Source organism: Stegostoma tigrinum, chromosome 16 (genome assembly GCF_030684315.1).
Source record: "Stegostoma tigrinum isolate sSteTig4 chromosome 16, sSteTig4.hap1, whole genome shotgun sequence".
NCBI lineage: Eukaryota > Metazoa > Chordata > Chondrichthyes > Orectolobiformes > Stegostomatidae > Stegostoma > Stegostoma tigrinum.
This window is the reverse complement of record NC_081369.1, coordinates 6,340,950-6,367,883: the sequence shown is the minus strand read 5'-3', so window position 1 is coordinate 6,367,883 and position 26,934 is coordinate 6,340,950. Positions and strand designations below refer to the sequence as shown.

The window sequence follows — 26,934 nt, the reverse complement described above, 5'->3', positions numbered from 1 at the left end:
GCATTGTAGAGCCACCCGAGGACTGCAGTAGTTCAAGGCGACAGCTCACCACCACCTTCTCAAAGGCAGTTAGGGTGAGTCAGAAATGCTACCCTGGCCAGCAATGGTAATGTCTTGTGAAATAAATTTTTAAACTATTAATCTCCAGCCAGAAACAGCTACGTTTTTGTAATCTTGCAGTGGTATTCAGTTCAGTGCTATCACCCTCCTCAGTATGGTGCAGTCTGAATCACTTTGCACTCCATTTGAGTAGGACATTCCATCTGAGTTTTGTTAAAGTTTTCTTTCATGGTAATGCTTTCTATCAGGTAGTCTTTGTTTGATATGGCACAAGTCCTTGTAGTTTGCAGTGGATTTTTTTTAAACCCACCTCTTACCTTTGTAGTAATAATCATTGATAAAGTTGCTTATTACTTATGCAGGATCGATCATTCTCAGGAAGCCCTTAACTTGGATGGAATCGTGCTGGTGCTTGATCGGCATCTTCATGACACAGTCACAGGGATGATGACAAGAATTGCCGTCTTGAAGTGGCTGTATCACCTTTATATCAAAACTCCCAGGAAGGTAAGAGCCACGGGTAAAATACAGCATAGCCTCTTAATTAGTCCCTCTGCAGTTCCATATTTAGCGTGCTAAGCCTTATGTTGCCTCTACTTTAACATTTTCAACCTAATCAGCTGTCTCAGGTTGCTTTCAGGGTGTCATCCAACAAAAATCAAGTCGTATGAGCCAATATTAGGTCAAGTGTCTTAAGCATATTAAAATAGGAACGTGAGATGGACAAATTTAAACTGCAAATTCTAAAGCTTGGGGGCTCACAACTCAGCCACCATTTGAGTGATCAGAATCTGGAATTTCCCGAAAACCCATAATTGGATGAGTACAGATATCTTGGAGTGTTAAAAGCAGACTATTGCGATAGCTAAAAACTTGAAATATAAGTAGGAAATGCTAGAGAAACTCAGCCTAAGAACTAGGCAGCAGTTGTGGAGGACCTTAAGTTTATGGATCATAACAAATGCAAGTCTGAGCAGAAGTGTTTTCAAATCAAGTTTAGAGATAACAGAAGTATGATTGAGGGCTTGATTGCAGATGTACTAATGCCTTAAACAGCCATAACCACCTTCCTTTGTGCCAGGTATGACTGCAATCCCAGAGTGCTCTTCCTCCTATTCCCAGGATATCAATTTTACTAGGGCTCCTTTTATGTCGCAGTTGGTCAAATCAAGAGCAGTTACTCTAATTCACCTCTGAAGTTTGGCTCTTTTGTCCATATTTGGAAAGGCTGTTATGAGACCAGGACCTAAATGGTCCTAGGGGAACCCAGTGGAGCATCAATGAGCGGGATATTGCTGAAGAAGTGTAGCTTTGTAGCACTATCATCACAACTTTGTCATGTTGCTAATATTGTGACTCCACTGAGGGTGGTAATTGGCCACATTGGATTTGTCCTTGGAAATTTTCCACATTGTCAGATCGGTGTCAGTTTTGTAGCTGTACCAGAACACCTTGATTGGGGGTGCAGCTCAAGCTCTAACTTTCATCGCTGTTTCCAGAATACTGTTAGCTTCCCAAATCCTTTGCAGTATCCAGTGCTTTCAGCTGTTTCTTGATATCGTGAGGATTTATGATGTTAGAGGCCTTCGGAGGAGGGTTAGCTGGATTATCCACTCTGCATTGCTGGCTGACAATGGTTAGAAATGTTTTAGTATTTCACACTGTTGTTAATAAATTATGCAATGTGGACTGTTCAGACTGGAGAAACCAGAAGAGGCTTGCAACTTGTACAAAGGAACAGGAGTATTAATTCAGCGTCTCAGAGATCACAGCTGAGCCATGGCCTAACTCTCTCTACCTGCCTTTGGCTTATATCCCTTAATACCTTCACTAATCAAAAATGTATCGATCTCAAATTTAAAATCAGCTACTGATCCTCTATCTGCTGCTGTTTGCAGAAGACCTCCAAGCCTGTGCAACCCTTTGCGTGTAGAAGTGCTTCTGAACATTTTCCCTTGAATGGTCTGGCCCTTATTTTGAGACTAGAATCTCCAACCAATGAAAATAATTTTTCTTTATCTGCCATGTCTTCTTTTGTTATTGTCTTGAAGCCTTCGATCAGATTGCCCTTAACATTACAAATTCTAGAGAAAGCAGGCCTATTTGGTGTAATCTGTCCTACTAACTTAACTCCTGTAGTCCAGGTATCAATTTGTAAACATATGTTTGTCTTCCCACCAAAGCCAACATATCCTTCCTAAGGTGTGGTGCCAGATCTGCTCTTAGTACACCAAATGGGGTCTAGTCAGGGTTTTACATAATTGCTGCATCCTTACACCCCAGCCCTCTTGAGAGAGAAAAGACAACATTTCATTAGCTGTCCTGAATATTCTCTGCGTCTGTTTGTGGCATTTGAAAAATCTATGCACTTAAAACCCCAGGTCTCTTGGCCCTCTACTGTGCTTAACTTCCATACACCTAGAAAGTATCCTGATCTGTTTTTCCCCAAATGTGGATTATCTCTCATTTGCTTACATTAATGTCCATCTGCCACAGCTTTGCCCACTTGCCTAATTTATATTAGCATGTGCACTGTCTACAGTGCCTCCTAACTTTTCTGTCATCAGCAAATTTGGATATGAGATTTTCTGTGCCATTATCCAAGTTGTTAATAAATGGCATGAATAATTGAGGCTCTAACACACCTTTGAGAGACTCCAGTGATCACATTCTACCAATTTGGTTACCTGCCCATTATCCCTACTGAGATAAATGGATTGAGCAGCTCAAACTGAGCACCCATGAGGCACGGTCATTCTACAGCAGCACCAGAGCTGAACTCAACCACAGTCTGTACCTCACGGCCTGAGATATTCTTCTCTGCCATGATCAACAAGGATCTACTCTGGTTCAACTGTAGAAGAGTTTGCCAAGTCATAGCTAAAAATTAGATGTCAACCTGGTGAAGTGGCAACACAAAACGAGTTGCATGCCAAAATGTGGAAACAGCATGGATCAAAGCAAACCTACAACCAATCATGTACTGTATGAGGCTGAAGTGCGTGTGGCAAAGAACATTAATGGGTGATAGGAGCTAAGATGGTGAAGATGAGGAGAAGAGGGCAGCAGGTTGAAGAGTGGCCTTTCCAAGACTTTGTGTCAGTGATAGAATTATGGAATGCTTCCACCTCCAGAAGGAGGCTATTTTATCCATAGAGTCTGTGCTGACTTTCGACAATCAATCCAGCTAACCCCACTCCCCTTCTCTTTCCCCAAAGAGAGAGATTCTTCTCAAGTCATCCTTGCTGAAAGAGACTCGAGATGGATGAGGGATGCTGCAATGCCTGATAAAGTGGATGAACCTGCTCACCTTCATTTTTGCTGCAGGATTGGCCAGATGCTGGAGTACAAGTGTATGTATCACTGTATCCAGGCAATATTCCACCCCTTCAGGGCAAGAGGCAGAGCAAGAAGGTTGGCAGTACTGAACAATGAATCCCACTAGTGCTCGAGCTAGATTACTGCAGTGACTTCATAATTAGGGTGTATGGCAGCAAAAAGGCAACTGGTGAATGTAATGTGAGTAACTGACAGGCAACGCTTAGAAAAACCAAAGATCAAGTCATTCTGCAAATAGGGATCACATACAAAACCAAGTCGTGACAGCAGACACCGCTGTGGATCAACCTTCATACATTAATCTCCACCAGACTGACGCAAAACTGGCTAAAGCCAAGCGAATGTTTCAAGTCCAACATGGCTCTACGTAGATGCTGCGTAGGGTTTCCCAAAACTCTCTGTTTCTGATGCACAGCATCTGCAGTATTTTGCCTTTGTGTAAGAGCTGCAGCAGATTTGAATTTGTAGATATGTCACTGCACTGATCTTAGTGCTATGATATAGCTTTTAGGAGCATCAGCAAAATGTAAAGATTCTCTCCAATAACCTAACAAGGACATTCCTTTATATTCCCCTACCTTGTCCTTAAAGTTTTAGAAGTGCCATGAGCTTATAGAGGCCAGCCGCAGAAGGAGGAAATCAGTTTTCATTGCCACCAAAAGCAGTCTGAGTTTAGCCATTGAGCCCTTGTGACATGTAGCAAATAGTATTAAGTGTTTTAAAAATAAAGGCCCTGCAACCACACTGCCCATGCATGTTGGCTTTGAATGTGTAAAGGTGCCTCCACACATCCTCAAATACTTGCACAGTGTAGAATATACCACAGTGATTCTGGACTTCCATTGTGATATCTGATCAGTTTATACAGATTGTGCTTGGTTCCCCTTTTGACAGGCAGTCTTCTCTGTGGGTCAAATAATGACTCGAAACAGTGGTTTAAAGTTTTATAGAAGCCCCAGCCAACTTGTCCTGTTTGTGTGGATAATATAAGGACAATATATGAATAAAATGATAGAACTGGAGAAACATGACAGCAAGGATGGAAGCACCTGTGGAGACAGTAAAATGTTAATTATTTGAGTCTGAAATGATTCTCCTTCAGATCTGAAGACAGCTAGAAAGGGATGGGTTTCATACTTTAGAAAAAAAGTTGGAGGGGAGCAAGTGGAACAGACTGTAAAATACACATAGTTGTTCTCACGAATCTGCTGGAAAACTGGATTCTGTGCGCTCAATGCAGAAAACAGTTCCGATCTTTATGAGGCCGCTTGGATTTAACATGGAGCAGCAAAATGATAAATTTGTTTATCACAAATAACATGAGCTGTCAAATGAAGTGAACAGCATGATTCACGTTTTGTCGTGGACCTGCTGATTTTTGACCTGTATGTGTCCCCTATTCTGCCCGTGTGAACCTTGACACTCGAGCTCAATGCATCTGCACTGCCAATATAGAAATGTACATATAAACTAGGAGCAGAAGGAGGTTGTTCAAGCCTGTTTTACCATTCAGTAATATCATGGCCGCTCCATGGTGCCCTTCAATTACCTTGTCTAATGTTCAATAAACACTTCAACTTGGAATTGGGCTAACTTTTCTCTTCACTCTCCACTCTCTCTCCTCACCCACCAACACTGAAGTGCAGTCAGAGCCCCCACCACTACCTCAGCTAAGACTAACTGACTAAGTCCAAACCTGAAACCACTCTGCTCTGTGTGAGCCAGTCACAGTAAACGTACCAGTGGGGATATTGCAGGAGCTTTATTTCGTGATTTAAATACTGATAATCAACATATCTCCTTTAAAAGATAGGTTTTACATGGGTTGCAGTGTTAATCTCTCTAGAAAGCTTAATTGTTCTATGATCAAGGAGTTTTTTTTTGTCTGATCAATAGGTTTTAGTTCAAGAGGGCAATTGATTTCCAGCCTTACTCAAACTGATTTGGGCATTCCTCGTGCAGCAATGATCAGAATTCTTGACGGATAAGCTCTGTGATCTGACTTTGTATAGAAGGTATTATGAGGACTTCCAGACCCTCTAACGTAACACTTGAATACAAGAAAACATGAGGCAAACACGTGATGTTGGGGTTGTATAGTTTTGTCCTTGGGTTGTAATGAAAATGATAGATTGTGAAAGAAGCAGGATAATTTCAAAGGGCCGATACTATGGTGAGCATTCCCAGTGAAAGAGCAAATCATTGTATTTGCCTTGATATTTTTACACCAGAGCTCTGTCCTAGTTTGGTTACATCATGCAGAAGGTGATAAAGATGATTGGAAGCTTTGTCGGCTAGCATCCTATTGTGTTCAACTTGGTAAATGCTAACTAAGTACAGGATAAGGCTTCACGCAACGCTTCCATTTCCCAGAAGCCATGTATTCTTGTATCAATTCCTTATTTACATTCTCACATTAACTCTATAGACTTGGCTGGGCACCAGTTCATCTCAATAAAAACCAAAAGAGCTGCGGATGCTGTAAATCACAAACAAAAACAGAAGTTGCTGGAAAAGCTCAGCAGGTCTGGCAGCATCTGCGAAGAAAAAAGCAGAGTTAACGTTTTGGGTCTGGTGATCCTTCCTCAACTGGTGTACGTTGTACCAGTTCATCTCAAGTAGTTTGCATTCACACACAAGGCTGACTGCTTTAGAACCTTGTATCATTGATAATGGGAACTTCAGATGCTGGAGAATCCAAGATAATTAAAATGTGAGGCTGGATGTGTGCTCCTGAGATGCTGCTGGGCCTGCTGTGTTCATCCAGCCTCACATTTTATTATCTTGCTTTAGAACCTTGTTTGGTTAGCAACTCTATAATCAGTCAAGGAGCAATATGTTTTATTTTCTGAAATAAATCTCCTGCTTCCCTGTTCTTTGCCTCCCGAAGGTGCTGACGTGTGTTGGGAATCAGTTCCCACAATTTCACAATGTGTATATGCCCATACGTTCTTTCCCTAAATAATGATCAGCAACAAACTCAGGCTATTTCTGTATTTTGTCATCACCCCTCCCCTCTTCGTACTATGTCCATGTCCATTCTTGATGCTGAATTGAGACCTTTCTGCCTGACAACTGACATTTCCTGTTCTAGGCACGATCAGCAGAGTTGTTCCTAAAGGGCCGGGAGTGGTTTCACAACTTAATTTGGTAACTGGGTAAATGTTCGCTGGCTACTGAAGAAGGCATGAGCAGCAAAATACTTAAGCATTTGCAGGGTTTTTATGGTTCAACATACTGTGTTTACAGAATAGCCATAGACTTGTTATTTTCTATATTTGGGATTCACCAATAGAAGGTAACATTTGCTGTTTATTTCCACCCCAGCCCTATCTGTACCTGAATGTTAAGACACCCTGGAGCAGTCCAAGACATACAGCTCCCCGTTATTTGCACAAACTTTGCAAAATCTCACTTAAGTGACATATTTACCTTGTGTGAGGGACATTGGGAAGCTTTGTTGGGGCAAAGTGTAAAAGCTATTTCTCCCCTATCTAATCAGTTTAACATTTAATCGAGCTCCAATGATAAAATAGGCAGATAGAAATGAAAAGACATTTCAAATCTGGGTCAGACGCCTTCAATTTAAATGTGAATGTGAAATATTGTTTGCATTGTTAAAATATGAAATGTGCTGTAAGGGAGCAGAATCCCTGATCATCATCTAAAGGGAATGAATATGAGAATATAAGACCTCCATTTATATAATACCCTTCATGACATCAAGGCTTCAAACTGTTTTATGGCCAATGAAGTATTTAAAGAGTAGCCATAATTAGCTGGTAAATTGGGCAGAGTAATGGCAGGTAGATAAAATTTAATCCTGATAAGTTTGAAGTGCTGCACTTTGGGAGGTCTACAAAGGGAAGGGTATATAGAATGAATGGTAGGGTCGTTAGGGAGTACTGAAATAAAAAGAGACCTTTATACACAAGTCTATTGACCCCTGAAGGTGTCAACTCAAATAGACAGGGTGGTGAAAAAGGTACACGTGATGCTTGCCTTCATTAGCCGGGGCGTATCATATAGGAATAAGGAAATCCCATTATAATTTTATAAGACATTGGTTAGACCACAGATGGAATACTGTGTGAAGTTCAGGTTGCCACACTATCGAAAGGACATGATTTCTCTGGAGATTTGCCAGGATTTTGCCTGGGCTGGGAAGGCTCTGTTATGAGGAGAGACTGAATAAGAGTGGTTTTGTTTTTCATGAAGCAGAGGAGGCTGAGGGAGGATCTGATTGTGGTACAAGGTGAAGAGTAAGTGGTTTAGAGAAAGGAAATTTTGTTTTCACCAAGAGGGTGATAGATGTATGGAAGCATGTTGCCTGAGAGGGTGATGGAGGCAGGGAATCTCGTAACATTTAAAAGCGCCTGAATGAGAACTTAAAATGCCAGGGCACGGTAGGCCATGGACCAAGTGCAGATAAATGGGATTAGTGTGGCTTGATGTGTTGGTCGGCATAGACGTGGTGGGCTGAAGAACCTGTTTCTATACTGTATGATTCTAGGATCTGATTGTAATTTTGATAACAGAAGCTAATTTGTTTGTATACAGCAATGAGAGAATGGACAAATGATGGTGATGTAGCACTATACTGTGAAACGACAAAGTGTACGCATCTGGATTGTGTCTCTGAAGAGGGTTTCAAGCCTGAGAGTTTGACTTAGTGCTCAGTGTACTCTGCCTGAGCCCTGACACATTTAAGAAGATCTAGGAAAAGGGCAGCAGAATAGAGTGAAAAGTAGAGGTCCAAGCTGGTATATCATCCACTGCAGCAAAGTTCCATGCAATTGGATTCTTGCTTTAGCTTGTCCTTCTGCGCTCTGGTCTGTTACTTCCACAGACAATTGTCTTTAAACTCCAACATTTTACATAATGTGTGTGTAGTAATGTACTCTCAATGTGGGCCTCTTGCAGGTTTCGTTATTACTGAAACGTTAAAATGTTCCCAGTGAACCAGAGCTGGCATAAAACGCCCACTGCTCCCATTAAGGCCTAATAACTCTGCACATTGCTGTTTGAGGAAATTTAATTTTCTATAAATAAAACCAAATTAAGTCACATCACTAACTAACTGTTTCTTTTTCTTTAGGTTTAACTCCCCATGGATTGCATGTTAGACAAGTTTAGTTTATTCCTTTTGTTATCCTCCGACCCACTGCTGCTTCTGAATGGCCCAAGCTGAAAATCAGAATCAATTGTGGCTTTGTTTATTCTTCTGAAACTTCCTTTACCCTGCACATATTTTCCCAAAGGATGTCATGCTAAATTTTTATAAATCACTGGTTGGGCCTTGGCGGAAGTGTTGTGTACAGTCGAGGGCAGCACAGTGTTAGGCAAGGATTCCGAGGCCTCAGAGGCTGCAGAGGAGATTCAATCGAAATTCAAAGGGATGAGAGACCTGAATTGTTTGGAAGAGACAGGTGAAGCAGGGGCCTGTTCTCCTCAGGGAAGAGAAGACTAGGAGTATTTTGATTTTACAGTACGAGATCGTGGGTTTAGATGTGCTTAATAAGGATAAATTGTTTCCAACGGCAGAAAGATCAATCGGCAGAGAACACAACTTGAAATTAAATGCATAAGGAGGCAGAGGAGAAATCAGTACATCTCTTCATACACAAGGATATGCTCAGGGGTGTGTTTTCTGAAAGGATGGTTGAAGCAAGTTCAGATTGGATACATATTTAAAGAGAAGAAATTTGGGAACAGAAGAGGGGTGGGATTAATTTGTAACTCTTTAAAACAATGTGCAAAGGCATGGTGACCTGAATGGCTTCTGACACGGAGATTTGATGGTTTCCATAGATTTTTCTCTGCCAAACTACCTGAACTTTTCACTGTCCGCTCTGTCCATCTGAGCAAAGGATTTGGAAAAGTTTATCCTAAGACATTTCTTTGTCACGTTTAAAATTTAAAGTTGATGATTAACTGCCAATCGTCATTAATTGTTGTTTTGCCAACCAGTCAGTACTGTTCTCATGCAGTATAAATGTTCTCTTTTGAGTTGTTTTTTTCTTTGCAATGGTCCTGATGTGTGCAAGATGAAAAGTTCTTTGACAATATATTTTATCCAGCATTTCTAAAGATGAAATTATCATTGCTTCAACCAGGCCACAGTTCTAATTTCTTGTGATTGAGGTAGGATTGGAAGTGGGTCAGGTTTTAAGATTCATTCCAGTGCTTGTCCTGTTTGCAAATAAGCTTCACTTTTCCTACTTTGCATCTGCTCACATCAGGCAACATGGGACATCATAGCCTGGGTGTGGATAACAGCAGCCTGCTGGTGGATTCATGCTATGTTCTTCCAAACTGCAGTCCCTCCATACCCAGCCTCCAAAACCTCCCTTTTCATACCTAAAGACTGGCTGCTCGTTTCAGGTTGCTCCTGCTAACATCCTTATTTACCATGGTATCTCCTTGGCACAGAGGCACCAGCCTTGAATATCTGAATAGTCTGTCCCCTCTGAATACATTCTTTTATACACAGAATGTCTGTCTGATATTCTGGAAAAAAAAGCCTTAAATTTCTCACCTCATCAGTACCGCTAATCTGTATTGGTATAATGTCCTGTAGCATAGTTGTCGGATCATCTGTGCCTGGTTCCTATTGAGAAAAGGATGCTTCTTTAGAGTTGTGCGGTGAAATATTCCACATCCAGCAGAGCTGGCAGGTGGGGTTCCAGGTTTCCTCAGTGCAAGGCCAATACCTCCAGCACTGCAGTGTCAACCTAGACTATTTGTCCAAATCTTGCCATGAATTTACAGCCCATTCCTTTAAGTTAATTGGTTGAGAGTTCACTGTCTAGACCAAATTTTTGCTTTATTCCAATCTTTTGGAAAACTTGATTCATTTGAAGCGTACAAGATTTTGAGGAGGCTCAACAAGTTAGATGTTGGGAGGATGTTTCCACTAATGGTGGAATCTTGAACCAGGAAACGTAATTACAGTTAAAGGGGGCATTCATTTTAAAACTGAGATGAGAAGGATTTTCTTCCCCAGAGAGCAATGAATGTCTGAATTACCTACCCCGGAGTTAGAGAGTTTCATAGATTCATACAGCACGAAAACAGACCCTTCTGTCCAACTCGTCTGCACCAACCAGATATCCCAATCTGACCTAATCCCGTTTGCCAGCATTTGGCCCATATCCTTCTGAACCCTTCCTATTCATGTACCCATCCAGAAACCTTTTAAATGTTGTAATTGTACCCACCTCCTCCACTACTTTTGGCAGCTTGTTCCGTATACGCCCAACCTCCTACGTGAAAAATTATGCCTCAGTTCCTTTTTAATTCTTTCCCCTCTCATGTTAAACCTATGCCCTCTAGTTCTGGACTCCATCACCGTGGGCAAAAGGACCTTGGCTAGTCACCATATTCATGCCCCTCATGACCGTCTGGCAAGAAAAGCCCGAGCCTATTTGGCTTCTTCTGTAACTCAGACCATCAAGTCTGGCAACATTCTTGTAAATCTCTTCTGCACAAGTTCAACAACACCCTTGCTGTAGAAGGGTGAGCAGAACTAAGTGCAGTATTCCAAAAGTGGCCTGATGTACCAATGTCCCATGCAGCCGTCACATAATGTCAGAATCCCTATACTCAATGTTCTGATCAATAAAGGCAAGTGTGCCAAATGCCACCTTTTACCACCCTTTCTACCTGCGCTGCACTTTGAAGGTGCTATGCAGCTGCATCCCAGGACACTCTGGCAACACTCCCGAGGGCCCTACTGTTCACTGCACAAGTCCTGCCACGGTTTGCCTTACCAAATTGCAGCAACTCATTTTTGTAAATTAAATTCAATCTGCCACTCAGTCCATCTAATCAAGGTCCTGTTGTATTGAAATAATCTTCTTCACTTCCACTGCGCCATCTATTCTGATGTCACCTGCAGCCTTACTAACCATGTCTCCTATATTCACATCCTAATCACTTACATAAATAACCAAAAATCAGGTGGCTCAGCACCAATCCTTGTGGCAACAGATGGTCACAAGCATCCCTCCATCACCATCCTCTCTCTCCTACCTTCGAGCCAATTTTGTATCCAATTGGCTAGCTTCCTCCTGGATCCCACGTGATCTAACTTTACTTACCAGTCTACTATTCAGAAACTTGCTGAATGCTTCACTGAAGTGCATTGAATCAGTGCCTACTGCTCTGCCTTCATCTATCTTCTTTGTCACCTCGTCAAAAAACTCCATCACATTAGTGAGGCGAACTTTCCCTTACACAAAGACGTGTTGAATATCCCTGATCAGCACTTGCCTTTCCAAATACATTTAGACCCTGCCTGCCAGAACTCCCTCCACCAAGTTACCCACCACTGACATCAGGCTCATGGGGCTTAGTTCCCTGACTTTTCTTTAGTCTTTATTGACGAATGGTACCAAAGTAGCCAATTGTGGAGGCTGGATCACTGAAAGTATTTGAAGAGGAGGTAGATAGATTTTTGAAATACTGAGGATGTGAACGCAATGAGGTGTGGTTAAGACCTGAGGCAGATCAGCTGTGATTTTGTGAATGGCAAGGCAGGCTTGAGCGTTCAAATGACCTACTCCTGTGCTACTTCCCGTACATATTTCCAACCAACCAGTTCAGATACCTCATAGGTAGGACTTGAACTCTGACTTCCTGACTGAAGTTGGGGCACCAGTCACTGTACCACGACTATTTTATTTCTTACATCCTTTTGTTAGAACTGACCGTAGCTCAAGGCTTTGCAGCTAATCACTCTGGGTCATAAAGTAATTGAAATACGTTTTAATAGATATCCACTGAAATTGATGATGTTCAGTCCCTCCATGCTTTACTACCTTGTGGCAAAAATGTGCCTTAATTAATCCAGAATTGGGTTATAGATCAGAAGTGCGTGCTGTGATTGAAGTGCAGCAAAAGCAGAATAAAAACCAAGCCGAAGGTTGATCCCTCTGGAGTGCTGTCATTAGCTAATAAAAGTAAAGCCTTTGAACTTGCATTTGCTAATACTTGACACTGCCCGAGTTGTGAGATAAGCAGCGGCAAGCTTGCAACCCTTCTGTCATCGCTTGATTGGCTTGAGGAATGCCTTGAATGGGCTCTGTAATTAACAGGTCAATCCTTCAATAAATTGAATTGCTTGTCGGTCTAATTCGATTTCTAATTCCCATTAAGCATTTACCATCAGGAATATTGAGCCTTCGAAAAACTCTACTTCCGTCTGACGGAGATATGGACATCAGTTATCACTAAGCAAAGATGAGAGTAAGCCTGATTCTTAGACACGAATTACGCTGAATTTACTGAATTGCATCATTTCGAGTTTTGAGCTAAAACCTACCAATTGACTTAAAAGCCCGCTTTAAGGGGAAAAATAAATTTTGTTTGCGTGTGGTGTCAAAGAGATTGGACTTCATAGTGAAGCCTTCAGCCATATGTTAGGAGGGTATGAAAATGAAAGTGAAATACGAAAATGAGCTGTGGACTACAAGCGCTCCGCTAACATGAAGTGATGGGTTCTGTCCTGGTTCTGCATGTAACCTGTATAATTGTGCTACACTGTCGCAGCCACTGCCTAAAGTGTCAAGCTGAAAGCTTTCTGCCCAAATGAGAAAGCAGAAAAGTTGTGAAGAGGAGAATGGAAGTTATATGTGATGTTCTAGCCAATGTTTACTTCTAAACCAATATTATTTTAAAAAAGAACAGGAAAACTGAAACAACCACACCCCTGTTTAGTGGGAGCTGGCTGTGCACAAATTGTCTGCCAATCTTTATTATACCAATGACTATATTTCAAACAGTATTTGATTGGCTGTGAACACTTTAGGATGCCTTGATGTCATTAGAAGTCCAAATAAATGCAAATTATTTTAAATTGCTGCGAGGTGTGAAGACATTGGTCAGATGAAGGAACGTGCTTTTTGTACAGTGTTAGGAAATAGCTCCCTTCCTCATGGAAGCTCAGTTGTTTTTAACCTATCTTGGTTTTAGCTGCTCAGGGCTGATTCTCTTCCTGGGAAAGTCCAGTGCAGGGCTCAGACATTTACACTTAGTCGAGTCATTGCAGTATTGTTTTAACCATTGTGCAAAGTATAGTTGCTGATGCTTTTTCAGTTTGGGGAGCAAAGCCAAAACTGGCCATGGATAACTTAATCAGTTCAATGTCAGATCACCTGAATATCTGACTTTTTGTCATTTCTCCCTCTGCCACTTTACGGCATGCCAGAAAAGCATCTTATTTCCATTTCTAAACCTAGCTATTCTTGTGGCACTTGGAAGTGAAATTGCTTTTTTAAAAAAAAATACCCAAGACAGAACACTGTTTCATCCATGCCTCAGCCATTGGTCTCAAAAGTTGTCTGCACCACCATGGGCAAGCTGTGCCTGCATTCTGAACAGGCTGCCGGGTGAACTGTGGGAAATTTGATTCTGTTCCATTGATTACCTGTGCCCTTCATTTTTAACTTGCCCTGGAGTTGTGTTTTTGGAAAGGAGCTGCGGCTGAGACAAAAGGCTGTACTGTGATTTTGAAGTCAGCTTGGGCCTGAGTGCCGAAGGCAGACATTACAAATGTAACCTTTCAAACAAAGCTGAAACTGTCGTGTACCTGTTTTTTTTTCAGGGTAAAACCGTTACTAAACATCCTAATGAAACTCTTGATTACATTTCAGATGTTTCGGCACACAGACAGCCTCTTTCCCATGTTGCTGAAGACGCTTTCTGATGAGTCAGATGAGGTGAGCACCAAAGGCTCTGGGTTTATCAACATGTGTCCAATGCTTGAATGTTAGAACTTCGTATTCCAGTTTTGAGTTATGTCAATGTGCCCACCATCTGGAAGCTGTTTGACTCACCCAGTCATTTGTTTGCAGAGGTGTGTGTGATCTGAGGATTAATAACGACTCCACCTGCCATATTCTGCTCACTGGATTTCATAGAGTACTTGGGGAAAACAGTGACAGGATCGGACTGAGTGAGCAAAAGAGAAAACACGCTTGACAAATCCACTGGAATTTTTTCGAGGATGCAACCAGTAGAATTGCTAAGAAGGTGCCAGTGAATCTGGTTTACTTGGACTTTAAGATGGCATTTCAGAAGGCGCCACATCAGAGATTATCGTGTAAAGTGCATGGGATTGAGATCAGTGTTCCCTCTACTTTTCTTACCAACTGTGTGGTTCTCCAATGCCCATGCATGGAGAAAGGAAGTCAGTGCTGCAATTGGTGTACTGATGCTGATCACCATGAGTGGAATATTGGAGCTGTGCAGCTCAGAGGGAATGTTGATTGGTATACTGATGTACTTAGACAACTAGTTGGCAGGCAGGAATCTTTGCCTTGGTCGCAATCAGTCACTCGTGAGGTGCTGCAGGGATCAGTGCTTGGAACCTAGTGTTTGGCAACATTTATTGTTGATTTAGACAAGGGGTCTAAATGTAATATCTGTAAGCTTGCGGATGATGTTGAGCTGGCTAAGATGACGAACTGTGAGGAGGATGCAGACTTGCTGCAATGTGATTTGGATGATTTGAGTGAGTGGGCAAGGATGTGGCAGATGAAGTATCATGTGGGTAAATATGAGGTCTTAGGAAGGCAGATGATTATCTGAATGGTGATTTGATTGGGAAAGAGATGTGCAACAAGACCTGAGTGTCCTCATGCAGTAGTGACTGAAAGTGAGCATGCAGGTGCAGCAGGTGGTGAAGATGGTAAATAATATCTTTACCCTTCATAGCGAGAGGATTTGAGTACAGGAGCAGGGACGTCTTGCTGCAATTGAACAGGGCTTTGGTGAGATCACACTTGGAGCATTGTGTGGAGTTTGGGTCTCCTTACCTGACGATGAATGTTCTGCCTGTGGAGGGAGTGTAATAAAGGTTTATCACACTGATTCCTGGGATGGCAGGATTGACATACGGTGAGAAACCAGATCAGTTGTGACTATATTCTCTGGAGTTTAGAAGAATGATGAGGGTGGGGGAATTTCATAGAAACCTACAAAATTCTAACAGGGCTAGACAGGGTCATGTTCCCAGACCACTGGTAATAAACCTTCAGCCCAATCCTCCTCCACCACCCCCTCCCCCTCCCCCATCTTCTGCTTTTAAGGTAATTTAAGCCATTCAAATGGTGAGTTCTCCCTGTATTTCATGTGATGTAGCCTTTGCGCAGAGACCTTGAGAGGTTGTGCAGCAAAGGGAGGTTACAGAGACAAGGAAGGGCCATTCAGGTATTTGCAAGCCAGGGTGAGAATTTTAAAACTGCTTGGCAATGGAGTAAGTGTTGGCTCATTCATGTTACAGACAGCACCAATTATTTACAGATGCAGCTATTAGCAATTTAAATCCAAACTAAATTTATCTAGCTTTCAAACACCCCAGCAGTTGTTTTGATAAAACAGAATGCAAAATTCTCTTTTGTTATACTGCCAAGGATATTCACTAAAAGTGTCAGTCTAAATGACTTGCATAATATCTGACGTTCTTTCTCGGCTTCAAATGGGCTAGGCCTCATGTGCAAGTTAATCATCTTGCTTCTGCTTAGATTTCTGATAGAATGTTCAATTTTTGTGTTCTCTCGACACTGAATTTCCTGAAGAAATGTGAAACTGAATAGAGGCCACAACTTATTGCTGAGCCAGGTTATCACATGAAGGGATGACTTTGAATTCAGGAATTGATCTTCCTTGAGCTGAGTTTGGGTTGAGGTCACATCAACTCGACGACTGATCCCAGGGGCCAGTTTTCTCATTCCTGTTATATACCTCCATTCAGGCTTGTCATGCCTCAAGCTGCCAAGGCTAACCTGATGGATACAGTCAGATACTTCATTACCTTCTGACATGAAAAATATTGAGGTTTCAAAACCCATTCAATGTATAACCTCAAACCAGCAATTCGGTTACAGGAAACCTTTCTTTGAGTGCCTGAGTAATTCCTGAACTGCACATTCTCCAGAAAGTCAGTGTGCACAGTGTGGGTTTATTTTTGATGCTTTGTCAGGTGGTGATATGTATTGACCTGGGTAAGGACACAGCATCAGATTTTCACTTAGTCCACCCAGACTTAGCATCTCACTTCAAGGCCACATCCCCCTTGGGTTGGCTGTGGTGTTATGCAGACTGCAGTTCAATCACTAACTCGTTTTCAGTGTTAAATTAGCCTTTTTATGTCTTTTGTTTAGTGCAACCATAAGGTTGACATGTCTGCTAGTGTATTACTGGCCTAGAAACACAGTTCGGAGATTATGTACATTACAATTACATTGAATTTACAACATGTCATTCAGCCCTGATCCAGCTTTAGGGGTAAATGGGCCTATTCTTATCCATCTTAATCAAACTCCATCAACATAACCTTCCATTCTGTCTCCTACAGTTGCTTATCCAGCTTCTTAAATATTACTTTGCTGTTATCTCAACTACGTCCTGTTGTCATGAATTCTGCTTGCCATTCTCTTGCTAAAGACATCTTTTTTCTGAATTCCTCACTCAGAATATTAGTGCCTGTTTTATTGGTGTTTCTTAGTTCCGTACTCTTGCTGTTTACATCTACAGAGCCCTTTTTTATACATTTAACCATCTTGTGTCAATTTGGATTTTCTTGGGAAGAAATTGGAAGCCATTGATTGCCAAATCAGGAAATGTGGGCAATAATCTCTAAAGCAAATGTTTTTGCAAGAAACTACGTAAACCAGAAAACTTTCAAGCTTTCTGATGCTCTCTGATGAAGGGTCTAGGCCCGAAACGTCAGCTTTTGTGCTCCTGAGATGCTGCTTGGCCTGCTGTGTTCATCCAGCCTCACATTTTATTAACTTTCAAGCTTTGTTAGTCAGTGCAGGAACACTTTTTTTCTCTAGTGTAGAGCCTTATCAGAGTAGGTTTATTTAAAACACCTTGAAATGTTTTGACAATAATGACATTTGATGAATGAGTCTGCAGACCTGACAGTGGCAGATGGATGAAGGCTGTCAAGAGGACAACTATATTTCCCCCCCCCCGCCATCTCCTTTTAAACAGATTAATTTTTTTTAGCTAGAGCCACTGAGTGACAAAATAGACTGCTTTGAAGTTAATTTAATCTGTAGAATTGCATTGAAGGATCAGACATATAAAACTGTTCATTTATATGGGTATTGTAGAATTGAGGCATAAGTTAAAGTTTATTATCCCTTACCCCCCTCCCTAAGTGTTTAATATGTAGTGCCTATCTCCTAATCCATGGTATAATAACCATTTGATTGTTCTTGCCAGATCTACACCCCCCCCCCCCCCCAAAACCCTGGCCACCCCACAAAGCTTCATCTTTATCCATTGATCTTCAGTACGAACCAAATTGAAACTGAAGTGTGCCAGTCCCTTGTGACACTAACATGCTGCTAACCACTCATAGCTTGCTGCTTTGTGAAAGCTAAATTACAACGTCCCTAGCTGCGTTCCAAATATGATCTTGCATTTGACTCGGGCGACATCAGATATTGACGGTTTTTGTGAAACTACCACTAATGGGACTCTAAGGTAAATTCTGAGACGTGAATAATAAGCTAAATTACCCAAAGCTCTGGAATTCCCTCTTTAAATTCTACCTATGCACCTCTCTGCAGGACTCTTTGGGTTGTAACATTTTCCTTAAACTGCTCAGTGCCTGATAATTGGTACATTCTACTATGTTAAGGGTGCTAGATAAATACAGGCTATTGTTATTCTGATCAGCCTCAATCACACATTGGCAAGAAATGCAAATTTGCAGCCTTTGTAAATCTGGGAACGGCCTTACTGCAGTCATTTTATTTTGAATTTTAGGGTATTTAATGCAGAAAAGTGTGAAGGGATTCATTTTGGTTGGAAGACTGCAGAGAAAAATAAATGTACAAAACGAAGGTGGGTGAATGGGTATGGATGTACGTGTACATAAATCATTCAAGGTAGTAGGTTTAAAGTGCAGTCAGTGAATCGTATGGCATTCTGGACTTTATAAATAGAGCATCTGGAACAAAAGCAAGGAAATCATCTTAACTCTATACAAGACAGTAATCTAGCCTTAGCTGGATGTAACACCTCAGTTATATGTCACATTTTAGGAAGAATGTGAAGCCATGAAAGAGAGAGAGAGATGTGCAGGAAATTGGGATTAGCTCACACCGACCCTCCAAATGGCACCCCACCCAGACCCAACCCTTTCCCTGCAAACCACATGGCCAACCCACCCAACTTACTCATCCCTAGACACTACGGGCAATTTAGCACGGCCAATCCACCTAGCCTGCACAGCTTTGGGAGGAAACTGGAGCACCCGGAGGTAGCCTTCACAGACACGGGGAGAATGTGCAAACTCCACACAGACAGTCGCCTGTTCAAGAGATTGGAATCTGGATTGCAGGTTTGCTTGAGATATTTGAGAGAGAGTTGGATTATTGTCAGCACAAGATTTACATTGCTTCCACAGCAGGCCAGGATGGTCATGTTAGGACAATTGCCACCCTGTACTGTACAACAATTGGATTAAATCAAATCTAAAGCTATGATCATTATTGGGTCGCTGGCTGACATTGTTATACTTACAGACAGAAACTGGTCTGTGTGAGCCTCCTCTCATCCTTACAACGTAGAACACTACAGCGCAGTACGGGCCCTTTGGCCCTCGATGTTGCGCTGACCTGTGAAACCAAACTGAACCCCATCTAACCGACCCTATTCTATTATTCTCCATATGTTTATCCAATGACCATTTAAATGCCCTTAAAGTTGGCGAGTCTACTACTGTTGCAGGCAGGGCATTCCACACCTTTACTACTCTGAGTAAAGAACCTACCTCTGACATCTGTCCTATATCTATCACCCCTCAATTTAACGCTATGTCCCCTCATGCTAGCCATCTCAATTTGAGGAAAAAGGCTCTCACTGTCCACCCTATCTAATCCTCTGATATCTTGTATGTCTCTGTTAGATCACCTCTTAACCACCTTCTCTCTAACAAAAACAGCCTCCAGTCCCTCAGCCTTTCCTCATAAGACTTTCCCTCCTCCTCCCACCATGTTACTGTCTAGCTTCCACTCTATAGATACAGACATTTTTCCTGAATTCCCTGTTAGATTTACTTGTAACTGTCACATTCTTGGGGTCCATGGTTCTCCTTTTGGGAGTATATTCTTTGTCACCTCTATTTACCCATTCACACCCTTGAAAAGGTAAAATCTTACCAGACCATAGAAATTGGTCAGTTTCAATTTTCCAGTCCATGCTGACTATCATCACAAGCTAAATTATTACCACTGGCCTGTGCTTGGCCCATATTCCTCCAAACGTTTCTTATTCATGAACTTAATCTAAATGTCTTTTAAATGTTATAACAGTACCTGCATCCACCACGTTCTTTGGAATTTTATTCCACACATGAACTACTTTGTTTAAAAAAAAATGTCCCTCATGTCTGTTTACATCTTTCTCTCCTCACCTTAAAAATATTCCCCCAAGTCTTGACATCCCCAACTCAGGGGAAAAGGTACTCCCATTCACCTTATCCATACCCCTCATTATTTTATGAGTTCAATAAGATCGCCCCTCAACTTCCTACACTCCAGTAAAAATGTCCCAGTCTGTCCAGCCTCTGCTTATAATTCAAACTTTCTATCCCCAGCACCATCTTGGTAAATCTCTACTGAGCCCTCTCCATCTTAATAATGATATTATTATAACAGGGAGACCAGAACTGGACACAGTCATCCAGAAGAGGCCCCACCAAATCCTGTACAACCTCAACATAATATCCCAATTCCTACTCTGAAAGGTCTGAGCAACGAAGGCAAACATGCTAAACCCCTTAACCAACCTATCTACATGTGAAGCACATTTCAAAGAATTATGTACCTGAACCCCTATATCTCTGTTCTACAAGACTACCCAAAGCCTTAATTTTAAATGTACAAGCCCTGACCTTATTTGTTCAACCAAAGTTCAATACCTTGCATTTATCCAAATTAAACTCCTTCTGCCTCCAATCTAGAAAAGCTCAGCAGGTTTGGCAGCCTCTGAAGAAAAACGTTAGCATTAACGTTTCTGGTCTGGTGACCCTTCCTCACGACTATATTCTGAGAAACGGTCACTGGACCCAGAACTTTAACTCTGATTTTTTTTTCTTCACTGCTGCCAAACCTGGTGAGTTTTTCCAGCAACGGCTGTTTTTGTTCCTCAAATTACTGATGTTAAGTTCACACATTTCTTCAACAATCTGTTATTTATTGGCTTATCTGTCATCTAGTCTGACACACTCATCTAGACTGGCTTTGGGCTTTTGAACTGTCTCCATCTTTTCCACCACGGATAAAGAAATCCTATTCCAAAATGTAATTGTCTTACTGGACACACAATGGTTAAATGAATGTTTTTGTTTTGTCTCCAAAGTTAACTTGTTCCCTGGATATCAGCTGGAGTGCAAGCTGGTGGCACTCTATGGGAACTCGCGTATTTGCAGACTGGAAACCAGTTATTTTTAAGTCAGTCCCAGAGGGAGATTTATTAGACAACCACATTACTTTTAAAGTGGATCCAGGTTCATTTCCTTGATGTATACTGTGGTCAGCCTTGTTTACCAAGCATGATGAAACACACTGTTGGGAACTTACTGACTGTATAAAGACAGCTGAGTTTTCTGTGGCCTATGGGAATGTTAGCCATCTGCTCTATCTTGTATATTGCCTTTGAACAAACAGTGAGCCTTCATCCTTCAAACTAGGTCACAATGGAGGAAGTCATTTTATGGAGGATAGTGCACTGTTATTTTTATGCAGCATACAGCAAAGTACCTATCTCAGGGTGCTTGTGCATGCTGTTAGTGGTTTATGTTGACTGCAGACAACTTTATTCTGCTTCTCATTTTAAATGAAGAACCTGACCTGAAAAATCCAAATTTTTATTTTGTCACAAAATTGGCTGTTTTTCCACTAGGTTCTTCAGTCGCAAGCGCTTGTGTATAAGAATTGGACTGAAGGGTACATTTCCATGCTGTATGACTCTGACTCTGTTCCATGTACTATAAATTAATTTGGATGGGTCTAGTAGTATTTTGTTTGATACTGGAGGCCATGGATTCAAGCCCCACTTTACAAGCCTGAATATATAATTGAGGACAGCACTCAAGTGCATGACTGAGGGATTACTGCATTGCTGGAGTTGTCGAACTCCCAGTTGAGATGTTTACATCCTGAGGCCAATGCATTAATGGAATTGCTCAGTTCCCAGGCGGGCAGTATTTTCTCCAGTTTCATGGTCAATATTTAGCCCTTGAATAATGTCAGTAATGCCAAAGGGATGTTGTCATATATTTAATCAAGTGTCACATTTCTCTACGCTGAGTGAGAGGATGGAATTCTTGTATTCTTGAGTGAGAAGATCACTGGAATAGAATGGTCCCTTCTCCTGATCCAGGTTGCAACCAACAAAGTGAGTAAACATGGATTCTAGGGTAAGCTTGTTGAGCCAGGGCATATTTTCTTGGGAACGGTGGCACAACATTTGATTTGGAAATGTGTGTACACATAACATTTCAGCGTAGCTTGTATCCAGAAGTCTTCTCGATCCAAAAAGGAGGTGAAGCAAGCAAGCAGTGTTTCTTATTGAAGACTAATGTGCCCTAAAACTGAAAGCATTTCTCAAATGAGAAAAACAGGGTGCAGAGATTCAAACTTAAAACTTCCTTAAAAGTTAACAAAAGTTAGCACAATGCTCGTGTCGTTTGGATCTGAGCAGAAGGCTAGGCTTTGCGTTCTACTTAAAGCTATTGTCCATGACCACCAACAGCACCATGCCCAGTTGAATGGGCTTTTTCTGACCTTGGGATGTCTCAAAGGGCTTTACAGCCAAGGAAGTCATCATGAAAGGAAATCAGCACTGCAGTGTCAGAAATGCAATGGAAAGTTGAACTGTCACGATCTCTCTCAAGCTGGCAAAAACCAGATAGTCTGTTTATGCTGCAGGTTCAAGAATTAATGTTAGATAGGACACTGGTCAGGACACTCGTTGCGTTCACAATTGCGCCATGGGATCGTTAATGTCCAACTGAGAGGAGACGTGATCGCAATTCAACATCTTGTCTCAAAGGCCGAACTAAAGCCTGGATTTTGTGTCCCTTAGTCCGTGAAGTGAGTCTTGAAAGTGAGTCTTTGATGCATTGATATCTAACGCCTGTTGTAATGGTAAAGACTACGGTTTTTGGAATATAAACTGCAAAAAGTGTAAGTTTAGACGTTGCACTGTTGCAGAGAACCTACCAGGTATGTTTGTAATTTTGGAACCAAAACAAAATTGCTGGAAAAGCTTAGGTCTGGCAGCATCTGTGAAGGAGGAAACAGTCAACGTTTTGGATCCGGTGACCCTTCCTCAGAACTTGTAATTTTGTTTCAGTGTAATAATCTGGATTTGATGTTTGTGTCACAAGCTGGCACATTGGTTTGGAAGAACCGCCTGGCGACAACTTTTAGGTTTTTAACTTGCAGTTTGCCATAGACCTGAGGGGACAGTTGCACTTAGACCTCCAGAAAGTCTACAAACTAAGACAGGCCTCTCTTAGTCTCTATAAGAGAAAACAAATCATCATTCAAAATCTGAACAGTAGAACTTCTAACTTGAGCAAAGAGTCAGGTCCAACAATTCAGCTGCCAACTTGAGAATCTTCATTGTTCTCATTGAAAGCAACATGATATGATCACCAAAAATCAAAAGAACTGTGAGAAAGTAACCTCCATTCCACCCTAGTATTTTGGGCTCTTCATTTACAAAACTCTTTTCTTGCTTTTACCATTGTTTTCCCACCCATTATATTTCAATGGAACTGTCTGTTCTGTTTCTCCAATTTGTGTTTTGAATTTATTTTGAATAATAATTAATCCATTTGCCACTGGAAGAATAAATTCATTTATGTCAAGCAAGTATTTCTTGGTGAAACCAGGAGTAAATTAACCAATTTACTGATTCATTTGTACATTTCTAACCGCTTGTGGAAATAGTGGGGCTCAATTAGCAGGAAGCGCTCCCTATTAGGGTTATGATAAAGATTTGGAGGGCTCATCGGGGATCTTTCAACATGAACAACATGAGACTGAAGTAAGCGACCAAAAAATATGGGAACAGAATAAGGCCATTCAGCTCGTCGAGTCTGCTCTGCCATCTGATCATGGCTGATATGTTTTTCAAATCCGTTCTCCTGCCTTCTCCCTGTAACCCTTGATCCTCTTACTAATCAAGACTCTATCTCTCGCTCAGATATGCTTGATGACTTGGCCTCCACAGCCTTCTGCAATAATGAGTTCCTCAGATTAGTCTTTGTCTGGCTGAAGAAATTCTTCATCTCAGTTCTAAAGGCTTGTCCCTTCACTCTGAGGTTGTGCCCTTGGTTGCTAGTATGTCCTGCTGGTGGAAACATCTCCACAGCTACTGTCTCCAGACTTCAGTATTCTGTAAGTTTCAATCAGATCCCCCTCATCCAGCTAAACTCCAAGTACAGGGCCACAGTCCTCAACTGTTTCTCATATAACAGGTCCTTCAGTCTAGGATCATTCTTGTAAAGCAGCACATTCTTCCTTCGATCTGAGGGCCAAAATTGCTCACAATATTCCACATATGCTCTGACCAGAGCCTTGTATAGCCTCAGCAGTGCATCTCTGTCCTTGTATTCTAGCCCTCAAGGAAATGAACGCTAACATTGCACTTGCCTTTAACTGTTGGGTGAACTTGCATCTTAAGCTTAAGAAAATCCTGAACTAGGACTTTGGAGTCCCTTTGGGCTACAGATTTCCAAAGCCTTTCCCCGTTTGGAAAACAGTCTGCACCTATATTATCACTGCACCTCATCCTACCTCCCAGAGTACATAATCTCACACTTTTCCACTTATATTCCATTGTCAGTCTGCCATTTCTTAGCCCATCTCCTAGCCTTTCCAAGTCCTTCTGCAACCTCCTTGTGTCCTCCAATACTACCTGCCCCTCCAATCTTTGTGTCATCTGCAATCTTAGCAACAACACCCTCAGTTCCTTCGTCCAAATTGTTAACGTGAATAATTGTGGTCCCAACATGGACCCCTGCAGGACTGCACTCATCACTGGCTGCTGTTCTGAAAAAGATGCCTTTATCCCCACTCTGTGCCTTCTGCCAGTCAGCCGATCCTCTATCCATAGCAGTACCTTGCCCCTAACACCGTGGGCTCTTATTTTATCTTAACAGCTATCTGTGCAGCCCCTTGTCGAAGACCTTCTGGAAATGCAAATAGATCATGTCCACTGGCTGTCCTTTGTCTAACTTGCTTGTTAACCCCTCAAAGAATTCTGACAGATTTGTCAAGCATAACCTCCACTTGACAAAGTCAGTGACTGTGTCCTATTTTACCATGCATTTCCATGTACTCTGTAACATAATCCTTAACAATGGACCATAACATTTTAGCAATCACCAACGTCAGGCTAATCTCCTATCTCCCCCACCCCCTAAACAAGGACATTACATTAGCCATTTTTCAGTCTTCTGGGACCCTCCCTGGCCTGAGTGATTCCTGAAAGATGACCACCAAAGCTGAGGAGATAATTGAGGCAATCTTCTTCAGAACTCTGGGGTGTGGTATATGCAGGCCGAATGATTTATCCAATTTCAAACATTTCAGCTTCCTCAAAACTTCTCTCTAGTGAAGGCCACTAAACTCACTTAGCCCCCTCACTTTCTTGAAGTCTGGTCCGCTGCTGGTATCTTTCACTGAAAACTGATGCAAAATACCTGTCCAGTTCCTGCACCATTTCTTTGTTCCCCAGTACTACTACCGCAGCCTCAATTTCCGGTGCTCCAATGTCCGCTCCTCCCACTTCTAGATATCTTAAAAAAAATTCTGACAATTTTATATTACTAGCTAGCTTACTCTTGTGTTTTATTTTCTCCCTCTTTAGTGTTTTTTTAAAATTATCCTGAGAGTGTTTAAAGGCTTCCCAATCCTGTGGCTTCCCACCAATGTTCTCCACGTTGTTTTTGTCTTTTGCTTTTATGCTGTCCCTGACTTCCCTTGTCAGCCAAGGTTGCGTCATTCTCCCCTTGGTATGTTTCTTCTGCTGTGCCTCCTGAATTACCCCCAGATATTCCTGCCATCGCTGCTTCAGTATCTTCTCTGCTGGGCTCCCCTTCCAATCAACTCTAGCCAGCTCCTCCCTCTGCCTTTGTAGTTGCCATTACTCAATTGTAATATTATCACACCTGATTCCAGCTTCTCCCCCTCAAACTGCAGCATAAATTCTATCATACTGTGGTCACTACCCTTCAGGGTTCCTTCACCTTCTGCTCCCTGATCAAGTCTGCCTCGCGACACGTGACCAAATCGAGCAAAGTATCACAGCAAGTCTGTCTTCTGACCACGTCATGACCCAACGGGAAGAGTGCATTGGTAATTAAAGCTGACTATCTCAGAAGCCGTCACAAATGTACAAATGACTAACCGGCAGAAATGGAAGTTTGGATATTGATGTTGCATAGCATGTATCAGACATGCTTGATGGGGTGTTATTTTGCAAGTTGAAGGCTAAAGTTAGAACTGTGTGGTGTTCACCTGTCAGTTATGTTATCATACAACTCAGAAACAAACCCTTCAATCCAACCAGTCCATGGCCAACATAATCCCAAAGTAAATTCATCCCACTTGTCTGCTACTGCATGATGACTTTGCAAAGCTTTGGCAAAGCAAAATGCCTGTTTGTATTCCTACATGCCTTGCCATTGGAATTTCACATGCTACTTGCAATATCTAGATGGTACCACTACTTAATGAACAACCATCCATCCCTCACTTGCAGGTTTGCGAAGGCATTTCCATTTCTCCTCCGAACCCTGATTTTAATCTATCAACAATCTGGATATCATTCGGCCTCAACTTCAGTGTAAATTGATTGCATGAATTTAACTCCAGATCTGTTTTCTGGCTTTCAAATTAAGGCAAAATACTAAACTTTGAATTATCCTCACCCTTAAAGAAATTATTGGCTACTTTAGTATCTACTTTCTATGATTATAGGAGAACCTCCAAGTTCCACTCCAGCCAAAGCATTACCTTGGAGTAAATCAACTCTGTCCACATCTAATTTCTCAATAACTTCTACAACCTCTGCTCTGGATATCAAGTCACATGCTAAGGGCACTTTGTGCAAAAGAATGGGCATGTTCTCTCCACATTGTTTTTAATAAAACTTTGGCTTTCAATATACCATCTGGAGGAATCCAGCCCTTCTTTGGCAAACGAGTTTAAGGTTCTCCTGCAGCCCTTAACGTAGTTATGAGTTCAGCTGTATTATTTAACAAAGATTTAATTACAGTGAAAGCAGTTTGAACATTAGAAAGAACCAGAGCAGCTTTATTTGAAAAAGGACTTTGAAAGACATGACCCGAGGAAAAAGAAAAGAACTTGAGAGGCTGTAACGAGAGATTCAGCAGAAAAATAAAGAATAAAGCAAAGGAACTGAGAAAAGACATGTGGCTTAGGAGGATGGGAATTAACAGAGATCTCAGATGCAGAAGAAAACTCTGAAAAGGAA

The 26,934-nt window shown here is 41.7% G+C and overlaps 1 protein-coding gene across 4 annotated transcripts in view; it reads left to right on the top strand.

Annotated features, from left to right (window-relative positions):
- The window catches only part of vac14 (vac14 homolog (S. cerevisiae)), a 320,684-nt gene that overhangs the window by 94,778 nt on the left and 198,972 nt on the right, over positions 1 to 26,934 (top strand). For all 4 annotated transcript variants that reach the window (XR_007249130.2, XR_007249129.2, XR_007249128.2 and 1 more), the window contains exons 12-13: positions 423 to 567; positions 14,055 to 14,120. Coding sequence is in view for 1 of the 4 variants with exons in the window: in XM_048546809.2 (XP_048402766.1) it covers positions 423 to 567; positions 14,055 to 14,120 (211 nt within the window). In the remaining 3 variants the exon portion in view is untranslated. The remainder of the gene's footprint in view (positions 1 to 422; positions 568 to 14,054; positions 14,121 to 26,934) is intronic.